The 23382-nt window shown below is 39.6% G+C and overlaps 1 protein-coding gene across 1 annotated transcript in view; it reads right to left on the bottom strand.

Moving 5' to 3' along the window:
• Window positions 1-481: 481 nt before the first annotated feature.
• Window positions 482-23382, bottom strand: part of SEMA3C (semaphorin 3C) — a 139551-nt gene continuing 116650 nt past the window's right edge. The window contains exons 13-18 of the mRNA XM_007670955.4: window positions 22365-22453; window positions 17222-17263; window positions 13549-13706; window positions 10224-10291; window positions 6849-6979; window positions 482-3200 (exon numbers count right to left, since the gene is read on the bottom strand). Of these exons, the coding sequence (XP_007669145.1) occupies window positions 2787-3200; window positions 6849-6979; window positions 10224-10291; window positions 13549-13706; window positions 17222-17263; window positions 22365-22453 (902 nt within the window). The 3' untranslated portion in view covers window positions 482-2786. The remainder of the gene's footprint in view (window positions 3201-6848; window positions 6980-10223; window positions 10292-13548; window positions 13707-17221; window positions 17264-22364; window positions 22454-23382) is intronic.

The raw sequence follows: 23382 nt of genomic DNA on the forward strand, positions 1-23382 counted from the left end.
TCTCTAAAGAGTATTTACTATTGAATTCAAAGGTCAGTATGCTGAAAATGGACAAAAGTTCATCTCTTATGGACAGTGAAGCAGTGTTACCTACTGGATAGAGCCCGGGCCTGGGAATCAGAAGGACCTGGGTTCTTATCTCAGCTGTATCACTTGTCTGATGTGTGACCTTGGATAAGGTACTTAAATCAGTTCCCTCATCTGTAAAATGGGAATTAAGCTTGAGCCCAATGTAGGACAGGATTTGTTTAAATTCAATTTGCTTGTAACCACCCTGGTGCTTAGTATAGTGTCTGGCATGTAGTTTTTAAAAGTACCATAATTATTAAATTATTATTATTACCTCTAGATGTTGAGGCAATGCATTATGTAATGTGTACTGACTAGAGGATAGTCTTGTGGAATGAAATACCTTCTGCCATTAAAATGATATGTCCACTTCACTATGAAACTCTTAAAGGCATAAAAAAATCCTCAAGCATACACCAAAATTTCAACACACTTTATTTTCAGGCACATAGTATTTTAGGTATCCAATTAAATTTTACTGTTTTAACTATATTTAATTGCTTCTTACACAAGATATTATAAACATTCACTGTAACAACAGTTTCATCATGCTAAGAACTATACACACACTTTTGAAAACGTGTTTCCCTATTAAACTGTATCTACAGTACCCATGATTGTGAAAAACATGTTTAAATTTGCAAACTTTACAGACTACACAAAATAAAATAAGTCACAAATATTCGGTGTACATTTATGAAGTTCATGAGCGAGAACCTATCTTTACATTTGGCAGATTTAACATCTTGAAGATTTTATTTTAAAAAAAGTAATAAAATTATATACATTTTAATAATTTTCAAAATAGAAGATATTAAATAGCACAAACAATATTACAAAACTAAACATCCATATTGCCTACCAGTTTGGATTTAATTGAAGCACATAAAAATCGTTTAGGTTACCCTGTCCACTTCACAATAAAACAGTTCTACTTTCAGCTCTGTACATAGAGGATGTTGGATACAGCTTGGAAGATTATGTAGAATCCATATTGACTTAAGGCTGTCGAATACTCTCCCGGGAGAGAAAAAAATATTATCTTAATTTAAAGGTATTATAAATAATCAAGACATTAATATAGTAAGCAGCTTTAGAGATTAGAGTAGTACAATAAATTCAATTAATTTGTTCTTGTTTTCATGCAATGTCACATTTCTAAGATCCTGTCCTAAAATTGTACCTATCAAATTAAGGCTTATTATATATCATAATTTAACCCCATTAACATTAGACAATATTCTTGGTTCTAAATAACAATTTTATCAATTTTGATAGTGATGGCATCTCTATTATGGTTTGTGAAGTTCCCATAGGATATTTGGTTGAAGTGATAGCAATTTTTCTTCTGTAATGGTGGTAGTCTAATTGTCAGCTATTTAGCTCTGTAATTGGTGATGCTCTGGTTTCCAATCACTGGAACAAAAGACTCAGGAAAAAAGAAAATTTACATTTTGGCAAAATAAAATTTCAGCACAGGAGGTAGTTCTACTTCAGACTCCTAAAAGACTATTTGTGTGGTGAATTACTCAGATAAAGATCTTCCAATATGCATCAGGAAGGGACTGGAAACGTTGAATTCCTGACAAACCTACGTTACCAACTCTGTTAACCAGTGTATGTAATGCACTGATTGTCCGGTCTGTGGCCATAAGGAAAAGTGACAAGAAATAAATCAAATTGGCACCTAAATCCAAAATGCAACATGCAAAATGATAAAAGGGAGTAAAAAAGCATTCCATCATTGAGCAGAAGAGATATTTTGCTCAGTGTGCTATAACATTATATGGCAGAGAGGAAGTCCCTTCGGCTGCTCTTCCCCAAAATTAACTGTGCTACACAAAGCAGCAAAGTGCCATATTATGAACAAAGAGGGATATTTCAAGGAGCTGTACATTAATACCATCTCAAGGAAGTAGGTACTTTGGAATAACAGAAGAAAACTACTTTTTATAATTAGAGGAAAGATACCAACAAGAATACACTTATTTGTTCACTTGCCAAACACCCATTAAGCACAGAAAGCTACATAAAGTAATACAGAACAGTGTTCAGTGACCGATATTAGCAGTATTTAATGTATTCTTTGCAACTCAAAAAAAAAAAATCAGTGTTTCTCTGGGATTCATTTTTCTCTGTGATGCCCGAGTATTTCTTCAAACAACTTTCTATTCATTGCTTTTGTTGATTCTATTTCATTTTTTTTAACCATCTACATTTTGGCAGCTCCACTGTGCTATATATGTTTGTGACTTGCTTTGTAGGAAAGCTGTAAACCTGTTTTTTCATTTTCATCGGTAAAACCGTAAACACTCAAAACCTCTTACATGCAATAAAGAACAATTGAGCATACAGTCCTAATTCCAGAGAGAGGCTTGATGATTCTGTTTCTGGAAGTAACAACATTGAATTCAAAAGCACAACATAAATTAGATTCTGGGGTTAAGTTAAAAATTTATATGCACTGTATGGGCTAGAATATGCCCAGTGCTAGTCAGTGTTAAAAAAAAAAAAAAAAAACAACAAAAAAACAAAACAAATGCATGCTCGCTCAAGTTCATTGATGCTGCATTTTTAGTGCTGCAATAAATGCGTATCTCATATGCTGAACTGGTACCTTATCACATAGTTTGCTCAACATATGCTCCTAGAAGATAAACAAAAATCCTTTACTGGGAAGATACATGAACGAATATCAGCCTGGATCAAACCAATGTTTAAGATCCGGGTAACTGATTCCTCCGGTTTCTACTTTTTCGGCTATTGATAAGAGCCTTTAGCTTGCCATAGTCTCCCCTCATCTTCTGCGTTTCTTCTCCTGGTTGACTTTGCTGCCGGGTGTCTTTGCAGTATTGGTTAATCATCTGCATTTCAGAGTGACTAAACACACCGACAAAGTCCTTTGGGTGGAACTGCAGAGCTCGCACAGAACTCGCCCAGGCCCAGGGAGTCCACTTGTCCATCACAAAGGCCACCATATCAGAATCTAAGACTTTGAAGTTGATCTTGGCTATGGTTTGCTTGAAGCTGTTCTCTACAGCGATGCAGTGGTACAGACCTTGGTCAGAATCCTGAACAGAGCGAATCAGAAGTCCATGTTCTGTAGCTATGATTCTTTCATTCAACTTGACCTAGCAGGAACAAAGACAATCAATCACAAAAGAAAGGAGGTTGCCATTGATCCACCGCAAATCAATTTCAAGGGAATTTTGCCCATCAAGTCTCCTCATGTTGGGTTGAATTGAACAGAGTTAAATGAACAGTCCAATTGATTCAATTAAAATGGATTAACAGATATCTGGGAAAGTTGTGTAGTTTGAACTGGGAGGATCAATTCATTCATTCAATAGTATTTATTGAGCGCTTACTATGTGCAGAGCACTGTACTAAGCACTTGGGATGAACAAGTCGGCTCAGAAGTGAAGAAGAGTTCGAAGAATGACCTATTTTTCACTCACTTTTTCTGATGCCCTTAATATTCTCCCAGGGGATTACATTCTCTCAGGTTACTTCCTTAAGGAAAAGTTGCATTGTAGACTTTGCCACCATATGCAGAGATTTACTTTTCAAACAACACATTGTACTTTAGCCTATCAGCCTATCCATATGGTTGGAATAATGTTCTCTAATTCAGTCACTATATTAGCACCATTATCCAGCTTCTGGCAGAACTGAAGGCACCATCACTATTTTTCCCTAGTCTACCTGTCCTTCCCCTATTCAAATAAGCTATTCGTGGGCCAAGGAAAATGTCAGATTAAATGTCTTCATATGCTTCCCATTGCTTAGTTCAATGCTTTCCATGTTGCATTAGCTTTCATGATGTGACTGTTATTGACTGAATCTGCGTTTACTCTAAATGCCCCATTTTCTTGATGTGTTTCAATTTCTTGCTCACCAAACTGCTGATTACAAGGGTCTCCATTAACTCCCTTTCATGTCCCATCCATTTGCTCTGGAGGGGGATGCAGTGGCAATGAAATGAACAGATGGGAACAGGAGAAAGTTGATAGCCCACCATAGGATATGACAGTTCTAAAATGGATTCTCCCCGCTACATAATTGAGATTTTTTAAGTGTAATCAAGGCAGGTTTGGATCCTAGAACTTTCTTTTTCTTATTATTCTCTGACAAAGATGAAGGTTAATCACAAATTGGAAAACAACTTTCTGGGAAGTTATCTTTTGAATAGCTGTATCCATGGCAGTAAGGAGCATAAAGCCCATTGTTAAAGGCAATATATATTTTAAATTTGGGAAAACCATTATTATGCTCTGAACATCCAAGTTATCTGGTAGTAATGATCCAAATCCAGGAATTTCAGAAGCAGGCACACAAAAAAACATGTGAGTTTAGGGATTAGCTATTCTCTGGAAATCATATTCTTAAAAACATTTTCATTTGAGTGATTTATTGTAGGGAAGATGACATTTGCTGAGAGGATTTGAAAGAAGATTTTTTTTTCTTTGCTTTCTTTGTGATCTGGAAAATGGGAAGAAAAGGCAAAGGACAGAACAGAGTGCTGGGGTTGAGGCTGGCTGATGGGGTTGAAACTTCATGTAGAAAATACAGGGGCAATCATCGAATGGATTTAAAGAGTAATATGGAGTAAAAAACATACAGACATACAAATCAGTGTGAAGACAGTCCTTATCCCATATGGGGCTCACAGTCTCAATCCTCATTTTACAGGTGGGGTAACTGAGGCCCAGTGAAGTGACTTGACCAAGATCACACAGCAGACAAGTGGCAGAACCAGGATTAAAATCCATGACCTTCTGAATCCCACGCCTGTGCTGCATCTATTAAACCATGCTGTCAAGCCAGGGGAGGAGATGCTCTTTAGATGCTATATTTTACAGGATTCGATAGTGGTCTGATGGGTAAGAAGCAGGACATGCTAGTCTCAATTTGAGTAAGATCCCTGGACAGTTCTACTATTGGATAATGAGGTTCACCTCCACCTGGAATTGTGATTAGCAGCCATTAAAGAAAATTGCAGAGAAGCAGCAGAGCCTAGTAGAAGGAGCACAGGCCTGGGAGTCGGAGGACATGGGTTCTAATGCTGGGTCTGCCACTTGTCCGCTGTGTAATGTTAAGCAAGTTACTTAACTTTTTTCTGCCTCAGTCATCACATCTGTAAAATGGGAATTAAGACTGTGAGCCTCATGTGTCTGTGGACTGTGCCCAACCTTATTTACCCCAGCCCTTAGTAAAGGGCTTAACAAATACTACATATATATTTATATTAGTGGAAAGAGCTTGGGCTTGGGAGTCAGAGGTCGTGGGTTCTAATCCTGGCTCCTCCACTTGTCTGCTCTGTGACCTTGGGCAAGTCACTTAACTTCTCTGTGCCTTAGTTACCTCATCTGCAAAAATGGGGGTTAAAAAATGTGAGCCCCACGTGGGACAATCTGATTATCCTGTATCTACCCCAGTGCTTAAAATAGTGGTCTGCACATAGTAAGTGCTTAACAAATACCATAGTTATTATTATTATTTCTATGAAAATATAGATATATAATATATATTTATGATTATAACATCTTCTAATGGGGATAAAAAGATAATAGTCTGGATGTGAAGAAGTAAAGAGAGAGTCAATTAAATAGTTGCCTTTTATTTCTTCTAAGTTACCACTTTGTCAAGGGGAAGGGGGACAAGGAAGGGAAGGGGGAGGTAATCTCTGCCAGGTGTTTATTTGTGAAAATACATTTATATACAATGAGGACAATCAGTTGTTGGAGTCAGTGTAATTGTTAATTTTGGAAAATCAAATTTGCATTTAAAATCATTATCACTTATTCTGTAAGATTTTGCATTTCATTGAAACCCAAAAAGAGAACTATTGGTTTATAGCTGGAGAGACATTTCAGGGGCAAAGGCAGAGTTCCTCTGGATTCACAGACCTAATAATTCTAAATTTCAGTAGTTCCTTTAACTCTAATCAACACAGCAGGACTAAACAGACAAGATAGTAGCTCAGGTTAGATTTCATGGCCTAGAAGCAGAATTTTTTGAAATGTCTCTTTAGACACTGAAGGCAATTGTTTAATAGTCTACTCTGCAAAGCAAGCTGATCTCCATGTAATGGCATTCATTTATGCACTGTTCACTCTTGATTATTTTACTCTTCACTCTTCACTGTTCACTATTGATTATTTTACTGTAATTTCCTTACAGTAAAATCAAGGAAGGTCAGTACAAATAGTTTTTTCAAATATTACAGTTGAATAACTATAAATACCATTTGGTTTTTCCTTTGCCTGCACTGAAAAGCAGCTTTGCTTCCATAAACAATCATTCTATATACTACCAAACTGAAATCCGAGAATGGTCAACAATTCAGCAACTGAAATGGGATTACAGCATCGTCGAAGAATTCGTGTTGCTGTTTAGACTAAAGACTGCAGAAAACACTTTCAACTGGTTTTGGTCTTTTTAATCTTTCCCAGTCACACAAAGGTGGTGTTGTGTGAGCATGAAACCCCTCGGATTTTATGCATTTTGTTTCTTTTACGGTTCCTTGCTCACAACCACACTGCTCTAAAACTCAAACACCACCCTTTTGGTGGAGGTGAAGAGGATAGCATCTTTCCTATTCATCCATCAAGTTTAGGCATAAATTGTTTTAAATTTGTTGTCACCTGTCATGCTAAAGGCATAAAAAGCCACTCATATGCCTTATTTATCCAGCTTGATCTTTACCCCTGACTGGGCTGGTGATTTAATGCATTTTCTCTGGAGTTGATTGATTGTTTCAGAGCTCTGCCTCTCACCTCTTTCCTCCTGTCTTTGTCCTTCTGTAACAGCCATTTGATAGACGCCTGTGGAGACTTGGGCGTGCACTCCAGGAAAGTGGTGTTGTTCTTTACTCCATATTGAACGACCTCAGCTGCGTTTCTGTAAGCTGGAAAACGTAAGAACGGAAGCCAAGGCATTTAGAAAAGAATCCTCCCGGGGAATCAACCTTAAAAGACAAGTTAATTTCTGCCTAAGGTTAGGACAAAGTCCAGCTGAAGCAGAAAAAAGGCTCTTAAGTGGTTTCACAGGTGCAAATCCATTAGGAAACATGACAAATTGAGTGAACATACTGAAGGAGAGAAATCCAGATTTGGAAAAAATCTATTTTGGGAGGGAAAACCAAACATTTAATTCCTTTGATGGGGTATTTAACTATTTAACTCTAGAACTGGCACCTGTATGGTTCAAACATGGAGCCAAAACAAGAGAAGCAGTGCAACCTAATGGAAAGAGCCAGGGCCTGGGAGCCAGATGACCTGGGTACTAATCTCAATTCTGCCAATCGCTTGCTGAGTGACCTTGGGCAAGTCAAGCATCGTGGCTTAGGGGAAAGACCATGGGCTAGGGAGTCAGAGGATGTGGGTTCTAATCCCAGCTCCACCAGTTGTCTGCTGTGTGACCTTGGGCAAGTCATTTCACTTCTCTGAGCTTCTTACCTCATCTGTAAAATGGAGATTAAGACTGTAGGCCCCAGGTGGGACAACCTGATTACCTTGTATCTACCCCAGTGCTTAGAACAGTGTGTAGCACCTAACAAGTGCTTAACAAATTCCATAATAATGGTTATTAATTGTTATTATTTAAACTCTGTGCCTCAGTTTCCTCAACTGTTAAATGGGGATTAGATTAATGTTCTCCCTCCTACTTAGACTGTGAGCCCCATTTGGGACAGAGATTGTATCTGACCTAATTAACTCATACCTACTCCAACACTTAATAGGGTTTGACGCATTGTAAGCGCTTAACAAATACCACTAAAAAAGCCAAATAACCCCCCCCCCCCACCCAACACTGCAGGCTTTCAGCTCTTCACTGTTAGTTGAGGAAGAGCGGGGAGCTGTTAGCGGGAAGTGGCACCTCTGGACAGTGGTGCGCCCCCCTCCTCCAATGAGGGTGTAAACCACTGGGCTGGCTTCCACTTCTGCCCCATGGTTGAAGCAGCCTTTGGCTACTAGCTTCATTCAATCAGTCATTTATTGAAGGCTTACTGTGTGTAGAGCACTGTACTGAGCACTCGGGACAGTATTATACAACAATAAACAAACACATTCCCTGACCACAAGGAGCTCACAGTCTAGAGAGGGGGAGACAGATATTAATATAAATAAATGAATAAATTACGGATATATACATACGTGCTGTGGGGCTGGAAAGGGGAATGAACAAAGGGAGTCTCAGCTGTAATATGATTTTGGGCTTAGGAAAGAAAGATGGAGGAGATCCATTCTGAATGACCCTCAGGTGAGTCTGGGTCCTTCTTTCCTCTCGCTGCCCCTCTCCCCTAACCATGAGCATTTGATTGAGAAATCCTCCATCCCACCCTCCACTTCACACACACCCAGTTTCTTCAGACACACCCAGTTTTTTCTGCTGGCATATTGATCAATCAATGGTATTTATTGAGTGCTTTCTGAGTGCAGAACGGTGTACTAAGAACTATGGAGAGTACACTATAACAGAGTACCCTGATGATTCCTGCCCACAAGGAGCTTATGGTCTAGAGGGGGAAGCAGCCAGGAAAACAGAATACAGGTAGGACAAATGGGAGAATGGAAGGATATGTACAAAAGTGCAGTGGGGTTGGGTGAAGTGTGACTATAAAGGGATTAAAGGAATACATATCCAAGTATGGGAAGCAGCATGGTGTGGTGGATAGAGCATGGGCCTGGGAGTCAGAGGGTCATGGATTCTTACCCTGGCTCTGCTGCTTGTCTGCTGTGTGACCTTAGGCAAGTCATTTCACTTTTCTGAGCCTCAGTTACCTCATCTGTAAAATGGGGTTGAGACTGTGAGCCCCACGTGGGACAGGGACTGTTTCCAATCTGATTGGCTTGTATCCACCTTAGCACTTCGAACAGTGCCTGATACATAGTAAGCGCTTAACAAATACCAAAATTATTATGATTAAGTATCTGGGCATCCCTGACAGGAAGGTGAGTGGAACGCCCTCCCTCCTCACCTCCGCCAAACTGATTCTCTTTCCCTCTTCAAAACCTTACTTAAAAATCACCTCCTCCAAGAGGCCTTCCCAGACTGAGCTCCTCTTCCCCCTCTACTCCCTCTGCCATCCCCCCTTTACCTCTCCGCAGCTAAAGCCTCATTTTCCCCTTTTCCCTCTGCTCCTCCACCTCTCCCTTCCCATCCCCACAGCACTGTACTCGTCCGCTCAACTGTATATATTTTCATTACCCTATTTATTTTGTTAATGAATTGTACATCGCCTTGATTCTATTTAGTTGCCATTGTTTTTACGAGATGTTCTTCCCCTTGACGCTGTTTAGTGCCATTGTTCTTGTCTGTCCGTCTCCCCCGATTAGACTGTAAGCCCGTCAAACGGCAGGGACTGTCTCTATCTGTTGCCGACTTGTTCATCCCAAGCGCTTAGTACAGTGCTCTGCACATAGTAAGCGCTCAATAAATACTATTGAATGAATGAATGAATAGAGCAAATGAAGGATTAGTTGGAAAAGGCCTCTTGGAGAAAGTAAGATCTCAAAAGACTGAAATTGACACCTAATTTGCAGTACAACTTTGAGAGAAGAGCTTTTCAATAGTTATTTATAGCCATGCTATGACTTGAAAAGCATGCATCCAGTTATATCTATCCATATATCACCCCCTAACATTCCTCCCACCCTCAACAGGAAAAAAAATGCATTTAGGCATCTTCATATTTATGTTCATAGGAGTCATAGCTAGAAGTTTTAAAAAATTCTAGGTGATGGCCAAGGAGTGACTCGGGAGAAGGAAAGTGATTTGTTGCGGTGTTCGCCTGGGCCTCATCTGTTCATTTTTAAAACACGCCTTCTTGATGCCAGATGGAAATCTTTATCGAGCATCCAGACCCTCATATAAGTTTCATGTGAATATCTCAGGTTTAGTAGAGATGGACTTGCAATCATTTCTTGAAGAGTGTCCATGGCTATGTACCTCCTAATAATTATTTTTAAAATCTATTTTCTAAACAGGAGAAATGTTTTATTCCCATTTAGAAAGAAGGAACCTAGGTTCAAAGGGATTGATTCATTTCTTTCCTGATACATGGCCATAAAAATCCTAAGAATTATGGCTGACATAAAGGGATTTTCATCTCCTTTTTTTATAAAAGGACAAATTCTCAAGGACGATACCTTTTAGATTGAATCCTCGGCACTGAGTCATAGGATTTCCATGTCTGACGTCCTGTCTGCGGCTCCTCCTAAAATTGGAAAGACCAAAAGAATGATTTAAAATTGATCCCACTGTAAAATGAATGGAATGCAGGTAAAATGGCATTACTAACTTTATTGTCATTTTGATTGAACCATCGATTGTAGTTTGGAAGGGAGTTGACAAGACTAGCCCTGTTTCATGTCCTAAATGACCTCAGAAAGATGAGACTCAAACCTAGTCTGGAAGATGAGTTTCCCTCAGAAACAACTCTCACAGTATGGAAGAGAGGCAGCTTGGCCTAGAGACTGGGCCTAGTAGTCAGAAGGACCTGGCTTCTAATGCCAGCTCTGCTACTTGTCTGCTGTGTGACCTAGGGGAAGTCATTTAACTCCTCTGTGCCTCCGTTACCTTGTCTGTAAACTGGCGATCAAGACTGTGACACTTTCCACATGGGTCATGGAGTGTGTCCACCCTGATTAGCTTGTATCTACTCCAGCTGTTTGTACAGTGCTTGACACAGAGTACGTCCTTCACAGATATCATTAAAAATATGTATTTTCTCCAAATTTAATCTCTTGGTCTCATCTTACAGAAGGTGTTGTATGGAAGCTTCTCCATGGCAACCTCTTCTAATCTTTCTCATATATTGGATATATGATGATATTACCCCTTTGAATTTATTATTTTTTCCTAAAAATACAATTTCTTCCTTACCATTTAGAACAAGAGTTTCAAGGTCAGCAGTATGCAGTGCTGAGTGCAGTAAGGACCTGTTATGATTGTGGAATACTGTGCATTCAAAACACAGAAAGTGCTCGAACACCTAATGCTTTCTTGACTGCAGTCTGTCCTTTTGATAGGCAACAAGCCTATCTGTACAGGAGGGGTTCAATATATACTGTTGATTTTGCTACTCATTTGCTCCACAAATGGAAAACACATTGTTTTCTGCTAATTTAAGTGTTAATCTTGTTCTCAGAGACAAGGCTACTTTCTAACCTCACCTAAAGAAGAAAGAAACAGAGCTCATACAAAATTTTCTGTTAGAAATTCCCAAATATTGCATTATACTATACAGTAAAAAGTGAAAATAGGCAATGATCCCAGGACCATATAAAGGTACTAATATTGCATTATACAGTAAAAAGAGTGAAGATCTGCAATGGTCTCAGATCTATATAAAAGTACTGGCAAGCCAGAGTAAGAGGAATATATGTTCATTTGTTTTGACTTTCTCTTACTCATCTATATACAGATGCTAACAGTCTAGTTGTACTGAGAGGAGGTTGACCATGTGTCGGGGTATTAGTGGGCAGGGGAGGGAACAGGGGTGCTCTCAGGATATCTGTATGAATCCCTTGGTTGGCACAGTGGCACTCTAAACCCTCACTGGGCTGCCCAAAGGCAGAGGGCATTCAAGATGGCAGTGGGAGATATTCTCCTACTTATCTCTTCTGGGTGCAAGATTGGGTATGTTGACATGATCAGAGACAGCAACATGGGACAGATGTTTACATCATAGGACCTTCTTCATTAAAGTTTTCCTGCTGCAAAGGACTCTCTAGGAAAACAGTAAAGTTTAAACTAGGAATTTCATAACATTTCTGAAACCTCCAAATAGATCAGTCAGAAAGACCAAATGGACTTTGAAGCCTGTAGGTATCAATATTAATTAATGCTGCTCTTTCTAACTGGTCACCATCTTCCTTCCCCAAACCAGGCAAGTTTGGCCCCAAATCAATGGCAGACATTTTCCTTTATTGGTGGACATATCAAAATAAAGGTTGGGGCAAGAACACAGAACTCAACTGCCTCTACTGCTTATGTGGGGGCTGGGAAATTGATCACCAGAGGGCAACAGACTAGTGAGGGGTAAGGGAGTTGGAGGACTGATATATTTATGATTTTTCCTGTTGAGTTCCAAAAGCTATATCTCTGGAAATAAGCAAAGTGCAAGGAGTCTTAGTTCCATAAGTGATTTGGATTAAATTTTCAATCAGTCATTTGGTGGTATTTATTGAGCACCTACTTGGTACAGAGCACTGTACTAAGTTTTGGGGAGTGTAGAATGGAATTAATAGACATGATAGCTGCCCACAAGGACCAGTCAATTCAAAATACACTCAGACCAGACAACAAGGATATTATTAAATATTAAAATAGCTATTCCACTATAATATTTCCCAAACTCAAAATCTGAGATATTTCTCCCATTCTTTCATTGGTGACTGATCAAATACTCATTTTTTTTTTTCTGTCCTACATTTTTAAGAATCCTTAGAATGAGATAAGAAATGACAGTAGAAATCTATTTTGGGCTCCATTGCTCAAATAATAATGATTATGACCAAGTAATTATCATAAATAAAATATTTTCCAGATAATTCTTGGCCAACTGAAAAAGAAATGATCTCATAATCAGTGGAATAAATGTGGTATAAATAGTGAGTGATTACTGTGTGCAGAGCACTGTACCAAGTGCCTGGGGGAATAAAATTAGAGTAGGTAGTTAAGCCAGGTAATTCAGAAGCACAAACACCACTCTTGTCTGACCACAGTTTCCTTCAAAGGTTAACAACACCTTGTCTTCTTTATGTAATGGATTAATAGCCTTCCTTTGTAAATAACTCAGTGATAAACAATGTCTCTTTTCTTTCAGAATGCATAGAAGCAGCCCACATTCTCTGCACCTTAGTTATTTCACTTGTAAAATGAGCATTAAAACTACGACCCCCTTGTGGGACTTGGACTTTGTCCAAAATGATTAGCTTGTATCGACCCCAGTGCTTAGAACAGTTCCTGGCATAATGTAGTACTAAACGAATACCATAAAAAAGAATAATAATGTTGGTATTTGTTAAGCGCTTACTATGTGCAGAGCACTGTTCTAAGCACTGGGGTAGACACAGGGGAATCAGGTTGTCCCACGTGGGGCTCACAGTCTTAATCCCCATTTTACAGATGAGGTAACTGAGGCACAGAGAAGTTAAGTGACTTGCCCACAGTCACAAAGCTGACAAGTGGCAGAGCTAGGATTCGAACTCATGATCTCTGACCCCAAAGCCCACGCTCTTTCCACTGAGCCACGCTATGTGATTCAGATCGTAAATTCCTCAAGGAACTATGTGCCTAGCACTATACTAAGCACTGGATAGATACAATGTATGAAACTTGGACAAAGTCCCTGTCCCACAGAGCGTTCACAGTCTAAGCAGGAGAATCTATATGCACATGCAATTGTGCAGTGAATACTTAAAAAAGATGATTATGATCATTTCCATGATGATATTCCCCATAACCTACCTCTTTCCTGTTGGATAGAACCTTGAACAGGAATTGCCATCCCAGGCACAATATGGATCTCTTGCGAGACAACAGTCAGCACAAGCAGTGCCATAAACATGGCAGCGATGCAGGGATACTTGGGTGACACCTTCATTAGAACTGATGTACAACTGTTGCTGTTAATGGAAAAAAAAACCATCACTCAGATGAGATGATTCCAGGACAACCTACCAAAGTGATTCCATAAATTTTGTTTTTTATTTTGGAGAATTTTAAAAGTATCTCAGAAACCTAAGGGATGAGTTGCAAGGAAACTATCATATTCACACAAGTATGTCATGTGCTAACTTATTATAGCCCTCCAAGCATCAGGGCTGAGGAGATGGCTCAGCTCCCTGGACAGTGACCAGGGAAGAGTGCCAATGTCCCCAGCTTCCCATCTGAGAGAAAATGGGACTTGAGTCAGTGGATTATAGGGACATGCCACTGTCTCACTCACCAAAGCACTAAATTTATCGTGACCCAGCTGGAATGATAAGTGTGGGGGGAAAAAACTGCTTGGTGGGTACTAGAGGAGGTGAAGGAGGAGGTGCACAAAGTCTGGTGGATGTCAACCCATTTTCCAGGGGCTCATAAGGGTTAGAATTGGAGGTTTCCACTTGGGTTTTGAATTGTAAGTTCCTTGAGGGCAGGGGTCTAGTCTATCAACTTTAATGTACCAATTATTTAGGTGCAGTTCCCCTTGTGCACAGTAAGTGCTCAGTAAATACCACTGATTGATGGATTGAGTTTTCCCCAGTTCTTGGCTAACTTCAAGTCCCAGGAAGTGAATTTTAGTCACTTCTTGTGCAGCTCTGAGCCCTCTCTTTCAGCATGTTTGAAGGAGTGGTGTTTGTGTCCTGGGACCCAACATCTTTGCTTAGGTTGGATAGATCGGGTGTATTTATTGAGCACTTACTGTGTGCAGAACACTCTTCTAAGTCCAGGCATGACTCTCCCCCTCAGCAGCCCAGACTAGGCCAATTCTTGTAGCATTGTAGCAGTGCTAGAATGGGTCTACAATCAGACGTAACAGTACCCAATCATGAGATCCAATTCTCATTTTCCTCAGGACCTTTCCCTTCATCAAGCTGGATGAACTGCAAGTTTCCATTTGACTTCAAAGGCAGTGCTGAGTTTGGAGAAGCTCCATGGGGCACCAAGTAAAATGACTAATGGTCTCTATTCGGGGAAATATTTGCTAACCTCCCTGCAAACATTTTTACAGATGAAACCTTTACTTCCATTATCCCCTGTTTATTTTTCTTTCTCAAAGTTAGTCAAGTGTAAAAAGCTCAGGACACAATATGGAATTTTTCTTTATCTCTTATAGACTAAATGCTCAAAGAAGACCACTGGAATTGTGTGATCAGTTCAGTTAAACACATGAAACTTTAATCCTATATTCCAAGAAAAATACAGCTAGTTTACATCAACCATGGAGGAAAAAAAAAGTAAAGACAGAACACATTTAAAGTGCATCTAAAAATGTTCTGTTTCTGTTTAACCTTTTGGGTTCTTCTGATCATAAGGAGGATGATAGAAAGCAAAATGGATTACCTGAGTTACAGTCATCCAAGTTTAAACACTTTAAAAAATAATACCCATGAGCATACAAAAATGCTTCTTGCATACCAAGAATGTGACAATAACTAAAACTTTAGGAGCTGGATGGCTTAGTGCTTCTTAGACCTGAAGAATGCCGATAATGTCATGCCAAAAAATAGAATTATTTTAGAAAGGCCGTCTGTTATCTTAGTTGTCACTGCTGATTATAATACATAAGAGTACTGTACAATGCATTTGAATATCCTGTTTATAATCTTGGTGGGTTGAATGGAGTTAGTCTTCATGCTCTCCCGCTAATAAATGGAAAGTACATTTTCCATTTGCTTTGTGGGGAAGTGGCACATGGGCATAAACAAGAAAACCTGGGCATCTGGTGCCTTGCCAATTGGAAAACTCCAGTAATTGGGCAAATTGCCAACCCCTCTCTCCCCAGTCCACACACTTTCTTGGTCAGTTCAGTCCATGAGCCATTATCCATTTCAGTTCACATGTGAATATGCCTTCCTTTGTTATCTATTGACTTTCCTAAGTGAGCTTCACTCTACTGCCTATTGTGTGTTTGGCAGTTTTATCTTTTTGACTCCCACATTAGGTTGTAAGTTCCTTAAGGGCAGGCCTGGGTTTTACCTTTGTACATTCCCAAGGACCTAGTTTCATGCGCTGCAACACAGCAAGCATCCAATGAATGTTGAAGCTGATGCTATTGTATTTCTCCAAGCACTTAGTACAGTGCTCTGCACATAGTAAACGCTCAATAAATACCATTGACTGATGTATTGATGTTGGGGGGTGTGGAAATATTAATAGTGATGATGGCATTTCCGATATCAGAGGAGTGATCTTTGGTGGGAAAGCCTCCATTCAGTGGAGAGAGTTTGTGAGGATCAGATTAGATTTGCCCCTCCCGTCTCCCCGCCATGTCAGAGAGGGCTGGCATGGTCTAACTAGAGGATACAGCTCCCTTGCAGCTTCTCTTTCCTCTCGGTAGGGTCCTAAAATGAGTGGCTTGCAGGACAGGATAGATGAGCAGGCAGTGACCTGTTATTCTAAATAGCCAACTATCCTCTCCTTCGTGGTAGAAGGAGCTTTCAAGCAGTTGGAAACCTACCTAATACCTGCATGTGAGCCTGAGCCAGGTTGAACTGAGATCAATCAATCTATCAAGCTGCTGAGAAGTGGTGTGGCCTAACAGATAGGGCATGAACCTGAGAATCAGAAGGACCTGGGTTCTAAGTCTGCCTCCACCACTTGCCTGCTGTGTGACTATGGGTAAGTCACTTCACTTCTCTGTTCCTCAATTTCCTCATTTGTAAAATGGTGATTAAGACTCTGAGCCCCACGTGGAACAGGGAATGTATCCAACCTGAGTAGTTTGTATCTACCCCAGCATGTAATACTGTGCCAGGCACATAGTAAGTGCTTAACAAATACCATAACCACCCCCCCGCCCCCCCCCAAAAGCCCACAAAAAACAAAAAGCAGTCAAACGATGTTTTTGAGTGCTTACTATGGGATGCTACTGTACTAAGCATTTGGGAAAGTACAGTGCAACACAGGTGAATAGACATTATCCCTGCCTGCAAGGAGCTTTGAGTCTACAGGGGAAGACAGGCATCAAAATAGAATATGGAGGGGGGCAATAGTGTAGACATTTACTGTGAGATTCTGCTGCCCCTTCCCTCATTAATTCTGCATCTGACATTAGACTTGTCTGTGATTATGTTAATCTCCCTCCTAGGAGGACTTCCCTCAAACAGCTCTGATTTTCCAGCTTGTGCTTTTCCACAACGGGAGTTTTTCATGATTTGGCATCTCCCATTCTCCTGGCAGGTTGGCATACTGAATAGCAAAGGTTTGTTTCTGCACACGCGCACAGTCACACACACACACACACACACACACACAAATACACATGCATATAGAATCTGTGTATGAGTGTGTGTACAAATATACCATGAACTGTTTTGTTCTATTGAAAATGAACGGTATTCTTTCATACATTTATTAATTATTTTTAAAAATTCCATCCCAAGAGCAAACAGTTTTATTGTAAAGCAGAAGGTAAGAAAGAACTTGTTTTTACCTTTTTGGAAGAAATTTTCATGGTTGTTATGGGAGCATTATTCTAAAGGGAAAAAGAAAATGCAAATCAAATTAACAATAAGACCTCAAGCTCAATCCCTCCCTAAGTGTCCTTTGAATTTCTGAAATCTCCATTTCCTCTTGGCTCTGTTTACCCTTGCCCTTGAATTGCCATTCACCATCTAAAGACCATGACTGTTATTTTTATATCCAAAACCTAACCATGAAGCCATGGCTCTTGTTCTCTTGTTAAAGTTAACATCACTTTATGTTTTCTGAAAAGAATGGTGGAACTTTGAGTGTGATTAGTGCATGTCTGTGGGAGTAATATGGAATCCACAACACAATATATAATTGTGATAGGACTACAGTGTTACAACATCACACCACTACAACTTACTACACTTTTCCTCAAGAATACTGTGGCTATCATTCACTGATATAGGATTGAATAGGCAAAGAATGTGCCAACGATCTGTTGGGAGAATGAACATATGGGTCAATGCACTTACTCTTCAAGAGATCTTTGAGATAGGATTTGGAAAACTGAACAAAAGACTCGTATGCTTTTATTCTAATCTAGGCTAATATGGGTTTGGTGAAGAATTAATGCACAGCAATATATGGTCTACTATTACTGTTTTTCTGTATTTATAGGCAAATCCTCCTTCTTTGTCCTGCTCTTCCACAGCAAATTTGTGCTCAACCTGGTGGATTTTGTTGGAACTTTTTTTTTTGGCTTCCTTCCTCTTTCACCCTTTCAGTTTTCTTGCCAGCATCTGTTTATAGTCTTGCATTTCTTCAGGGAATTTAATACCTGCTTTTGCAAGCCTCTGCTTGATGACATTAAACTTCTTATGGGCAAGGAACAACATGTCTGCTAATTCTGTTGTATGCTTCTAAGTGCTTAAAACAGTGCTCTGCACACAGAAGGACCTGGATTCTAATACCAGCTCCTCCACTTGTCTTCTGTGTGACCTTGGGCAAGTCATTTTACTTCTCTGGGTCTCAGTTACCTCATCAGTTAAATGGAAGTTAAGACTGTGAACCCTATTTAGGACAAAAAGTGTCCAACCTGATTAACTTGTATCTACCCCACGGCTTAGTACAGTGCTTGGCACGTAGTGATTAACAAATACCTAGAAAAATTTTTTTTAAAGTAAGTAGTTAATAAATACCAGTGATTAACCCCTAGAACTATGAGGCTTTTTGCTTGTTTTACCCTATGTAGATCAGGTCTGGAAATACAAATCAGTATCCAAATGAGCTTCTCCACATCCCTATTCCTATCTAGAGTTGATTCAGACTCTTAATTGTGACACTGTCACATCTTTGAAATTGAATTTAATTAACAGCATGTAGGGATGACACTGAGCTAAGAAAATGTGCTGGGCTCTAATTTCTTCCACATATTTAAAAGCCGATGACATGATGTCACCCACCTATTCATCTCAATCTACCACAGACAATGTGGCATTAAGACAACCCTGAAGTCACTAAGTGTCTTACTGAAGTAGGGATTTTGCTTTACTTAAATCTGTCATTCCATCCTTGTAAATCACAACTGCAGGGCTCTGGCTGAGACACTTTGGATTACTTATCTTCATGTCCAACACGGGCAATTTGATCACCCAGTTCTCCATTCCACAAATAGGGAGGAGTTTATTCTTTCATGGCAATCACATTGGAACTCATATAACAGCTCATCAGTAGTTAGCAGTTCATCAGAATTAGAGAATATAATATTTCTTTGAAAGCCTAGCCACAATATATACATTTGGATTTGTGTCAAACCCAGTTAATTAACAATGTTCTCCCTATTATCAAGAAAGCACTGACATTAAAAAATGAAGTGCTATATTTTAAAGCTTTGCTTTCCTTAAAAGGATAGGAACACGACACTTAATATCACTTATGAAGTCACTCTTTCACTGTTAAGCTTAGCATGGGTGAAATCCCTCAACTGTTAAAATTGCTACTTCCCTCAGCAAATAGCCTGGTGGTTCTAACCTAAGGCAGTAAGCTATGAATTTATTTGTGCCCAGTTTCCCTCTGGCTCTCTGACTTCAGACAGGTCTGTGATCTGTATCTTTTCTGCCACTGCTATAATGGGACTAATGTATTTTCCCCCATTAGGCTTGTGGGGGGAAAAAGATAATAAGGTTGCAAATTATTGGGTCAACATAGAGTATGAACAACTCCAAAATAATATTAACTGCATTTGATACTTTGATCTTAAGAAATTTAATGTGACATTTATTTTGTATTTACCTATTACTTCCCAGTTGTTTACCCATGTCCTCTCTCTTCCCCTGAAAATACAATGTTACTAATTGGGACACACACAAATTTTTCTTGAGCAAAATTTTGGAGCAAAGGGGAATTTCTGAATATAGAACTTATTTTAGGGCTAGTGACTGGTGGATTGTGCTATCATGTTGGCATAGAGAGAGTCAGACTACAAAGAGTCAGGTTAAAAAAACCAATGTGGCCAAGTAGATAGAGCATGGGCCTGGGAGTCACAGGGACCTGGGTTCCAAACCTGGCTCCGTCACTAACCTGGTCTGTTACCTTGGGCAAGCCTTTAGCTTCTCTGTGCCTCAGTTACCTCATCTGTAAGATGGGGATGAAAACTGTGAGCCCCATGTAGGATGTGAACTGTGCCCAACCTAAGTTGTATCTACTCCAGTGCTTAGTACAGTACCTGTTACATTGTAAGCTTTTAACAAATACCATTAAAAAAAAACTCTATAAATTCCTTACTAGAAATCAGGGGATCATTATAGAATGAGAACCAGTCAGAGTTGGAACCACAGCAGTGAAAGAGCAGCTGATTATATCTTGAGCTCATGTCAGAAGATCCTGTGAATCTCTGGGGCCTGGGAGGGAGTGTCTATGCTCTACATAATGATTCTTTCTAGTGCTCCTTAGCAGAGTATTCTGATGTTGGGGCAGGCTTAGCTAAAAGGAAGTACAGGGGGAGTGAGTTACATTTGACAGTTCCAGGCTGGAGACCTAAAATAGTACTTAGCGGTTGGGTGAGCATGGAAACTATTCATTTTAATGTCTGTCTCCCCTTCTAGACTTTGAGCTCATTATGGGCAGGGGACCAGTTTGCTAATTCTGTGGTACTCTTCCAAGCACTTAGTACAGTGCTTTGCATATAGTAACTGCTCAATAAATATCATTGATTAGAAAACTTCTGGTCCATTAGGATGGAATACCACTACTACTGCTACTACTACTAATAATAATTGTGGTATATGGTAAGTTACTTTAGGTCAAGAACTGTATTCTGTGCTAGGGTAGATAGAAGATAATCAGGTCAGGCACACTATTCCACAGAGAGCTCTCATTATGAGCCCCCTCTAGACTGTAAGTTCTTGTGGGCAGGGAATATATCAGTTTATTGTTGTATTGTACTCTCCCAAGTGCTTAGTACAGTGCTCTGCACACAGTAAGTGCTCAATAAATTAGATTGAATGAATAAATAGTAGGTGGAAAAGTAGGTATTGAATCCCCATTTTTCAGAGAAGGAGACTGAGGCCCAGGAAAGGTGAGTAACCTTTCACACTGCAAGGTCACACTGCAGGCAAGTGGCAGACATAGAATTAGAACCCAGATCCTCTGACCTCCAGGCCCATGCACCTTCCATTAGGCCTCACTGCTTCTCAGCAAGTAGGAACATGTCAAGAATACAGAGGTGTCTTCTGTATCTTCTTGTGTAACATCTCTCAGGTTTATATTGGGCAAATGGCAGTGCAATTACTGAATAGTTTTATATCTCTCTGCAGAATTTGTATTTTTAAAACATCTATATATTATAAGGCTTGGGGATATAAAGAGTCTACACACTGTCAAAAGTCACTGAAGAATTTGGGAGGCCCCAGATTATTGATAAAATGACCTGGATCAAAATGTTCTGTCTGTTTATGATGTTAGAGGGGAAAAAACACAGCAATCCAACAATAGTATTTTTTAAAAACTTTTTGTTGGTAGAGAATTATACTACACATTAAGGTAGAGGATGGTGCTTGCTCATAATCCATTCTGTCCCATATTGTCTCTCTACATCCTTGTCCCTGCTTAAATTGTGAGTCTTGTGTGGGACAGGGACTGTGTCTGATAATACTGAATTTATAACAGAATTTTGTACAGAGTTTGGCGCATAGTAAGTGCTTACCAAATATCACAATTATTATTACCACACTGTCTCCACATAGCCAGGGCTGGGTGGACTTTTGCATGTTATAAAGTTATTGGATTTTATGGGGCTCCTGCATACAAGTTCTCTATTTTCTAATTCCTAATCTGATTTTGTTGTGCTATTAATGTTCTACTTAAAGACATTCCATAGCTACATTCCAGTCTTAAAACATGATGAATATACTTTTAATTTCAAATAGCATACTTCTGACTTAGAACAGCTGCTTTGTTCCCAAACAATAGATTATACTTTTTTATATGTACATTTTTTCATGCATATCCTTGTGGATTTACTTCTATGGTTCGCCCCTTCTTAGGCTGAAGCCATGGCTTAGCCCAAAAATCCCTGCATGAATCTGCCTGTAGATACTCATCATCTCCCCAAGGAAAGAAATACAACTACCAATAGAACCCTCACCATATGCAGAGCCTACTCCTCCACACAGAGATGGTGCTTGTATTACCTTCTATGATAAGTGAATGGAGACAAATCAAAGGAAAAAACCAACTACTTTCCTTCAAATCTCTGGCTACACATCTGGATGTTTATCGGACAATTGGAGGTGGAACAGAATTCAAGTTTATCTGCCAGATACCTGTAGTCTTGTTTCACTGCCAGTGAAAAATGTTCTTTCATAACCTTTAAAAAAGTTGTCTTTGCAATTATCTGTGTCACAGGGACAGTGAAAGAAAACATTCATTGATATTCAGGTGATTTAAAATCTGAGAACAACAAAAAGTTGTTCTGGAGTCATAGTCATGTTTTATCTTAATTACATCAAGTAGTTCCTGTTCTCTAAAGCCATCCTTCTCTCACAGTTTTATAACCTCTCCTTATTTGATGTCTTATCAAGTGTTTCGCATCCTCTCCAAATCTGTAGGATCAAAGTGTTTATTTCAAGGCAAGGCCAAAAGGTCTAGGCGGATGAGAGCCAAACCTTAAAAACTTTCAGTTCTTCCAGGATGATCTCTCCATTGGCAGAGTTGTTTGTCGGCAGAACAACAACTTTCTGTACAGTGCCCTGATCTGGAACAAAATGAGAACAAATGAAGTGCTATGGTCTTGTTTTCCTTTTTTTTTTTTTTTTTGGGAAGCCAAGAAACATTCGACTGTTAATAATTATTCAAGGACTAGTCATACCCAGAAAAATGTATCTTGTGGGTGAAGATTATATTCTTTAAAATTTCAATTTGGTTCCACAGATTATAATTTTGGAGTACATTTCATTAGGCAGTGATAAGGACAACTTTTAGACTGCACACATTTCTGTCTCTGAAGCATACAAAATGCATAACATTCAGAGGGCCCTCATTTACAACTTCCGACGAGATTGTCTGAGATTATGCCGCAAAGTTTGTGTATGATACAATGAATAATTACATTAGCCATTCTCCATCAAGCAGTATGCTTTGAATTTCCTTACATAATTAGATTAGCTTCTCCCCTTTCAGTCCTTTATGTCACCAGCAATTAGCTTGCTAGTTTTACTCTCCCCTCACTCCCTTCCTCCTCCCTTCCCAAACCCTCCATCCCTGATACAAAACTCTTCTACGGTTAGGCTCATATCCAATGTAGTAAGCCAGGGAACACTGTCGGATCAGGTATCTCTCTTGGGTCTATAAAGACCAAGTGCAGGCCGACAGTACCACCAACTGATTTAATTCAAGCCATGGGTGGGTTGGACTGGCTCCTATGATGGTTCTGACCGCCAGATTCTGGGAGGCATTTCACAGCCCCATCAGCTATTTCCAGACTAGTAATGTTACTAATTATATTCTCTGTCAGCTCAGTGGCACAGAGAAGCCACTAGGGTCAGAAGCGGCCGTCCTTGATCAGATTACTACTAGCCACATAGCAATGTGATCTAGTGGATAGAGATCAGACCTGGGAGTCAGAAGGATCTAGGTTCTAATCCTGGCTCTGCCACTTGTCTGCTGTGAGACCTTGGGCAAATC

The sequence above is a fragment of the Ornithorhynchus anatinus genome, chromosome 13 (genome assembly GCF_004115215.2).
Source record: "Ornithorhynchus anatinus isolate Pmale09 chromosome 13, mOrnAna1.pri.v4, whole genome shotgun sequence".
In the NCBI taxonomy this organism is placed as follows: Eukaryota; Metazoa; Chordata; class Mammalia; order Monotremata; family Ornithorhynchidae; genus Ornithorhynchus; species Ornithorhynchus anatinus.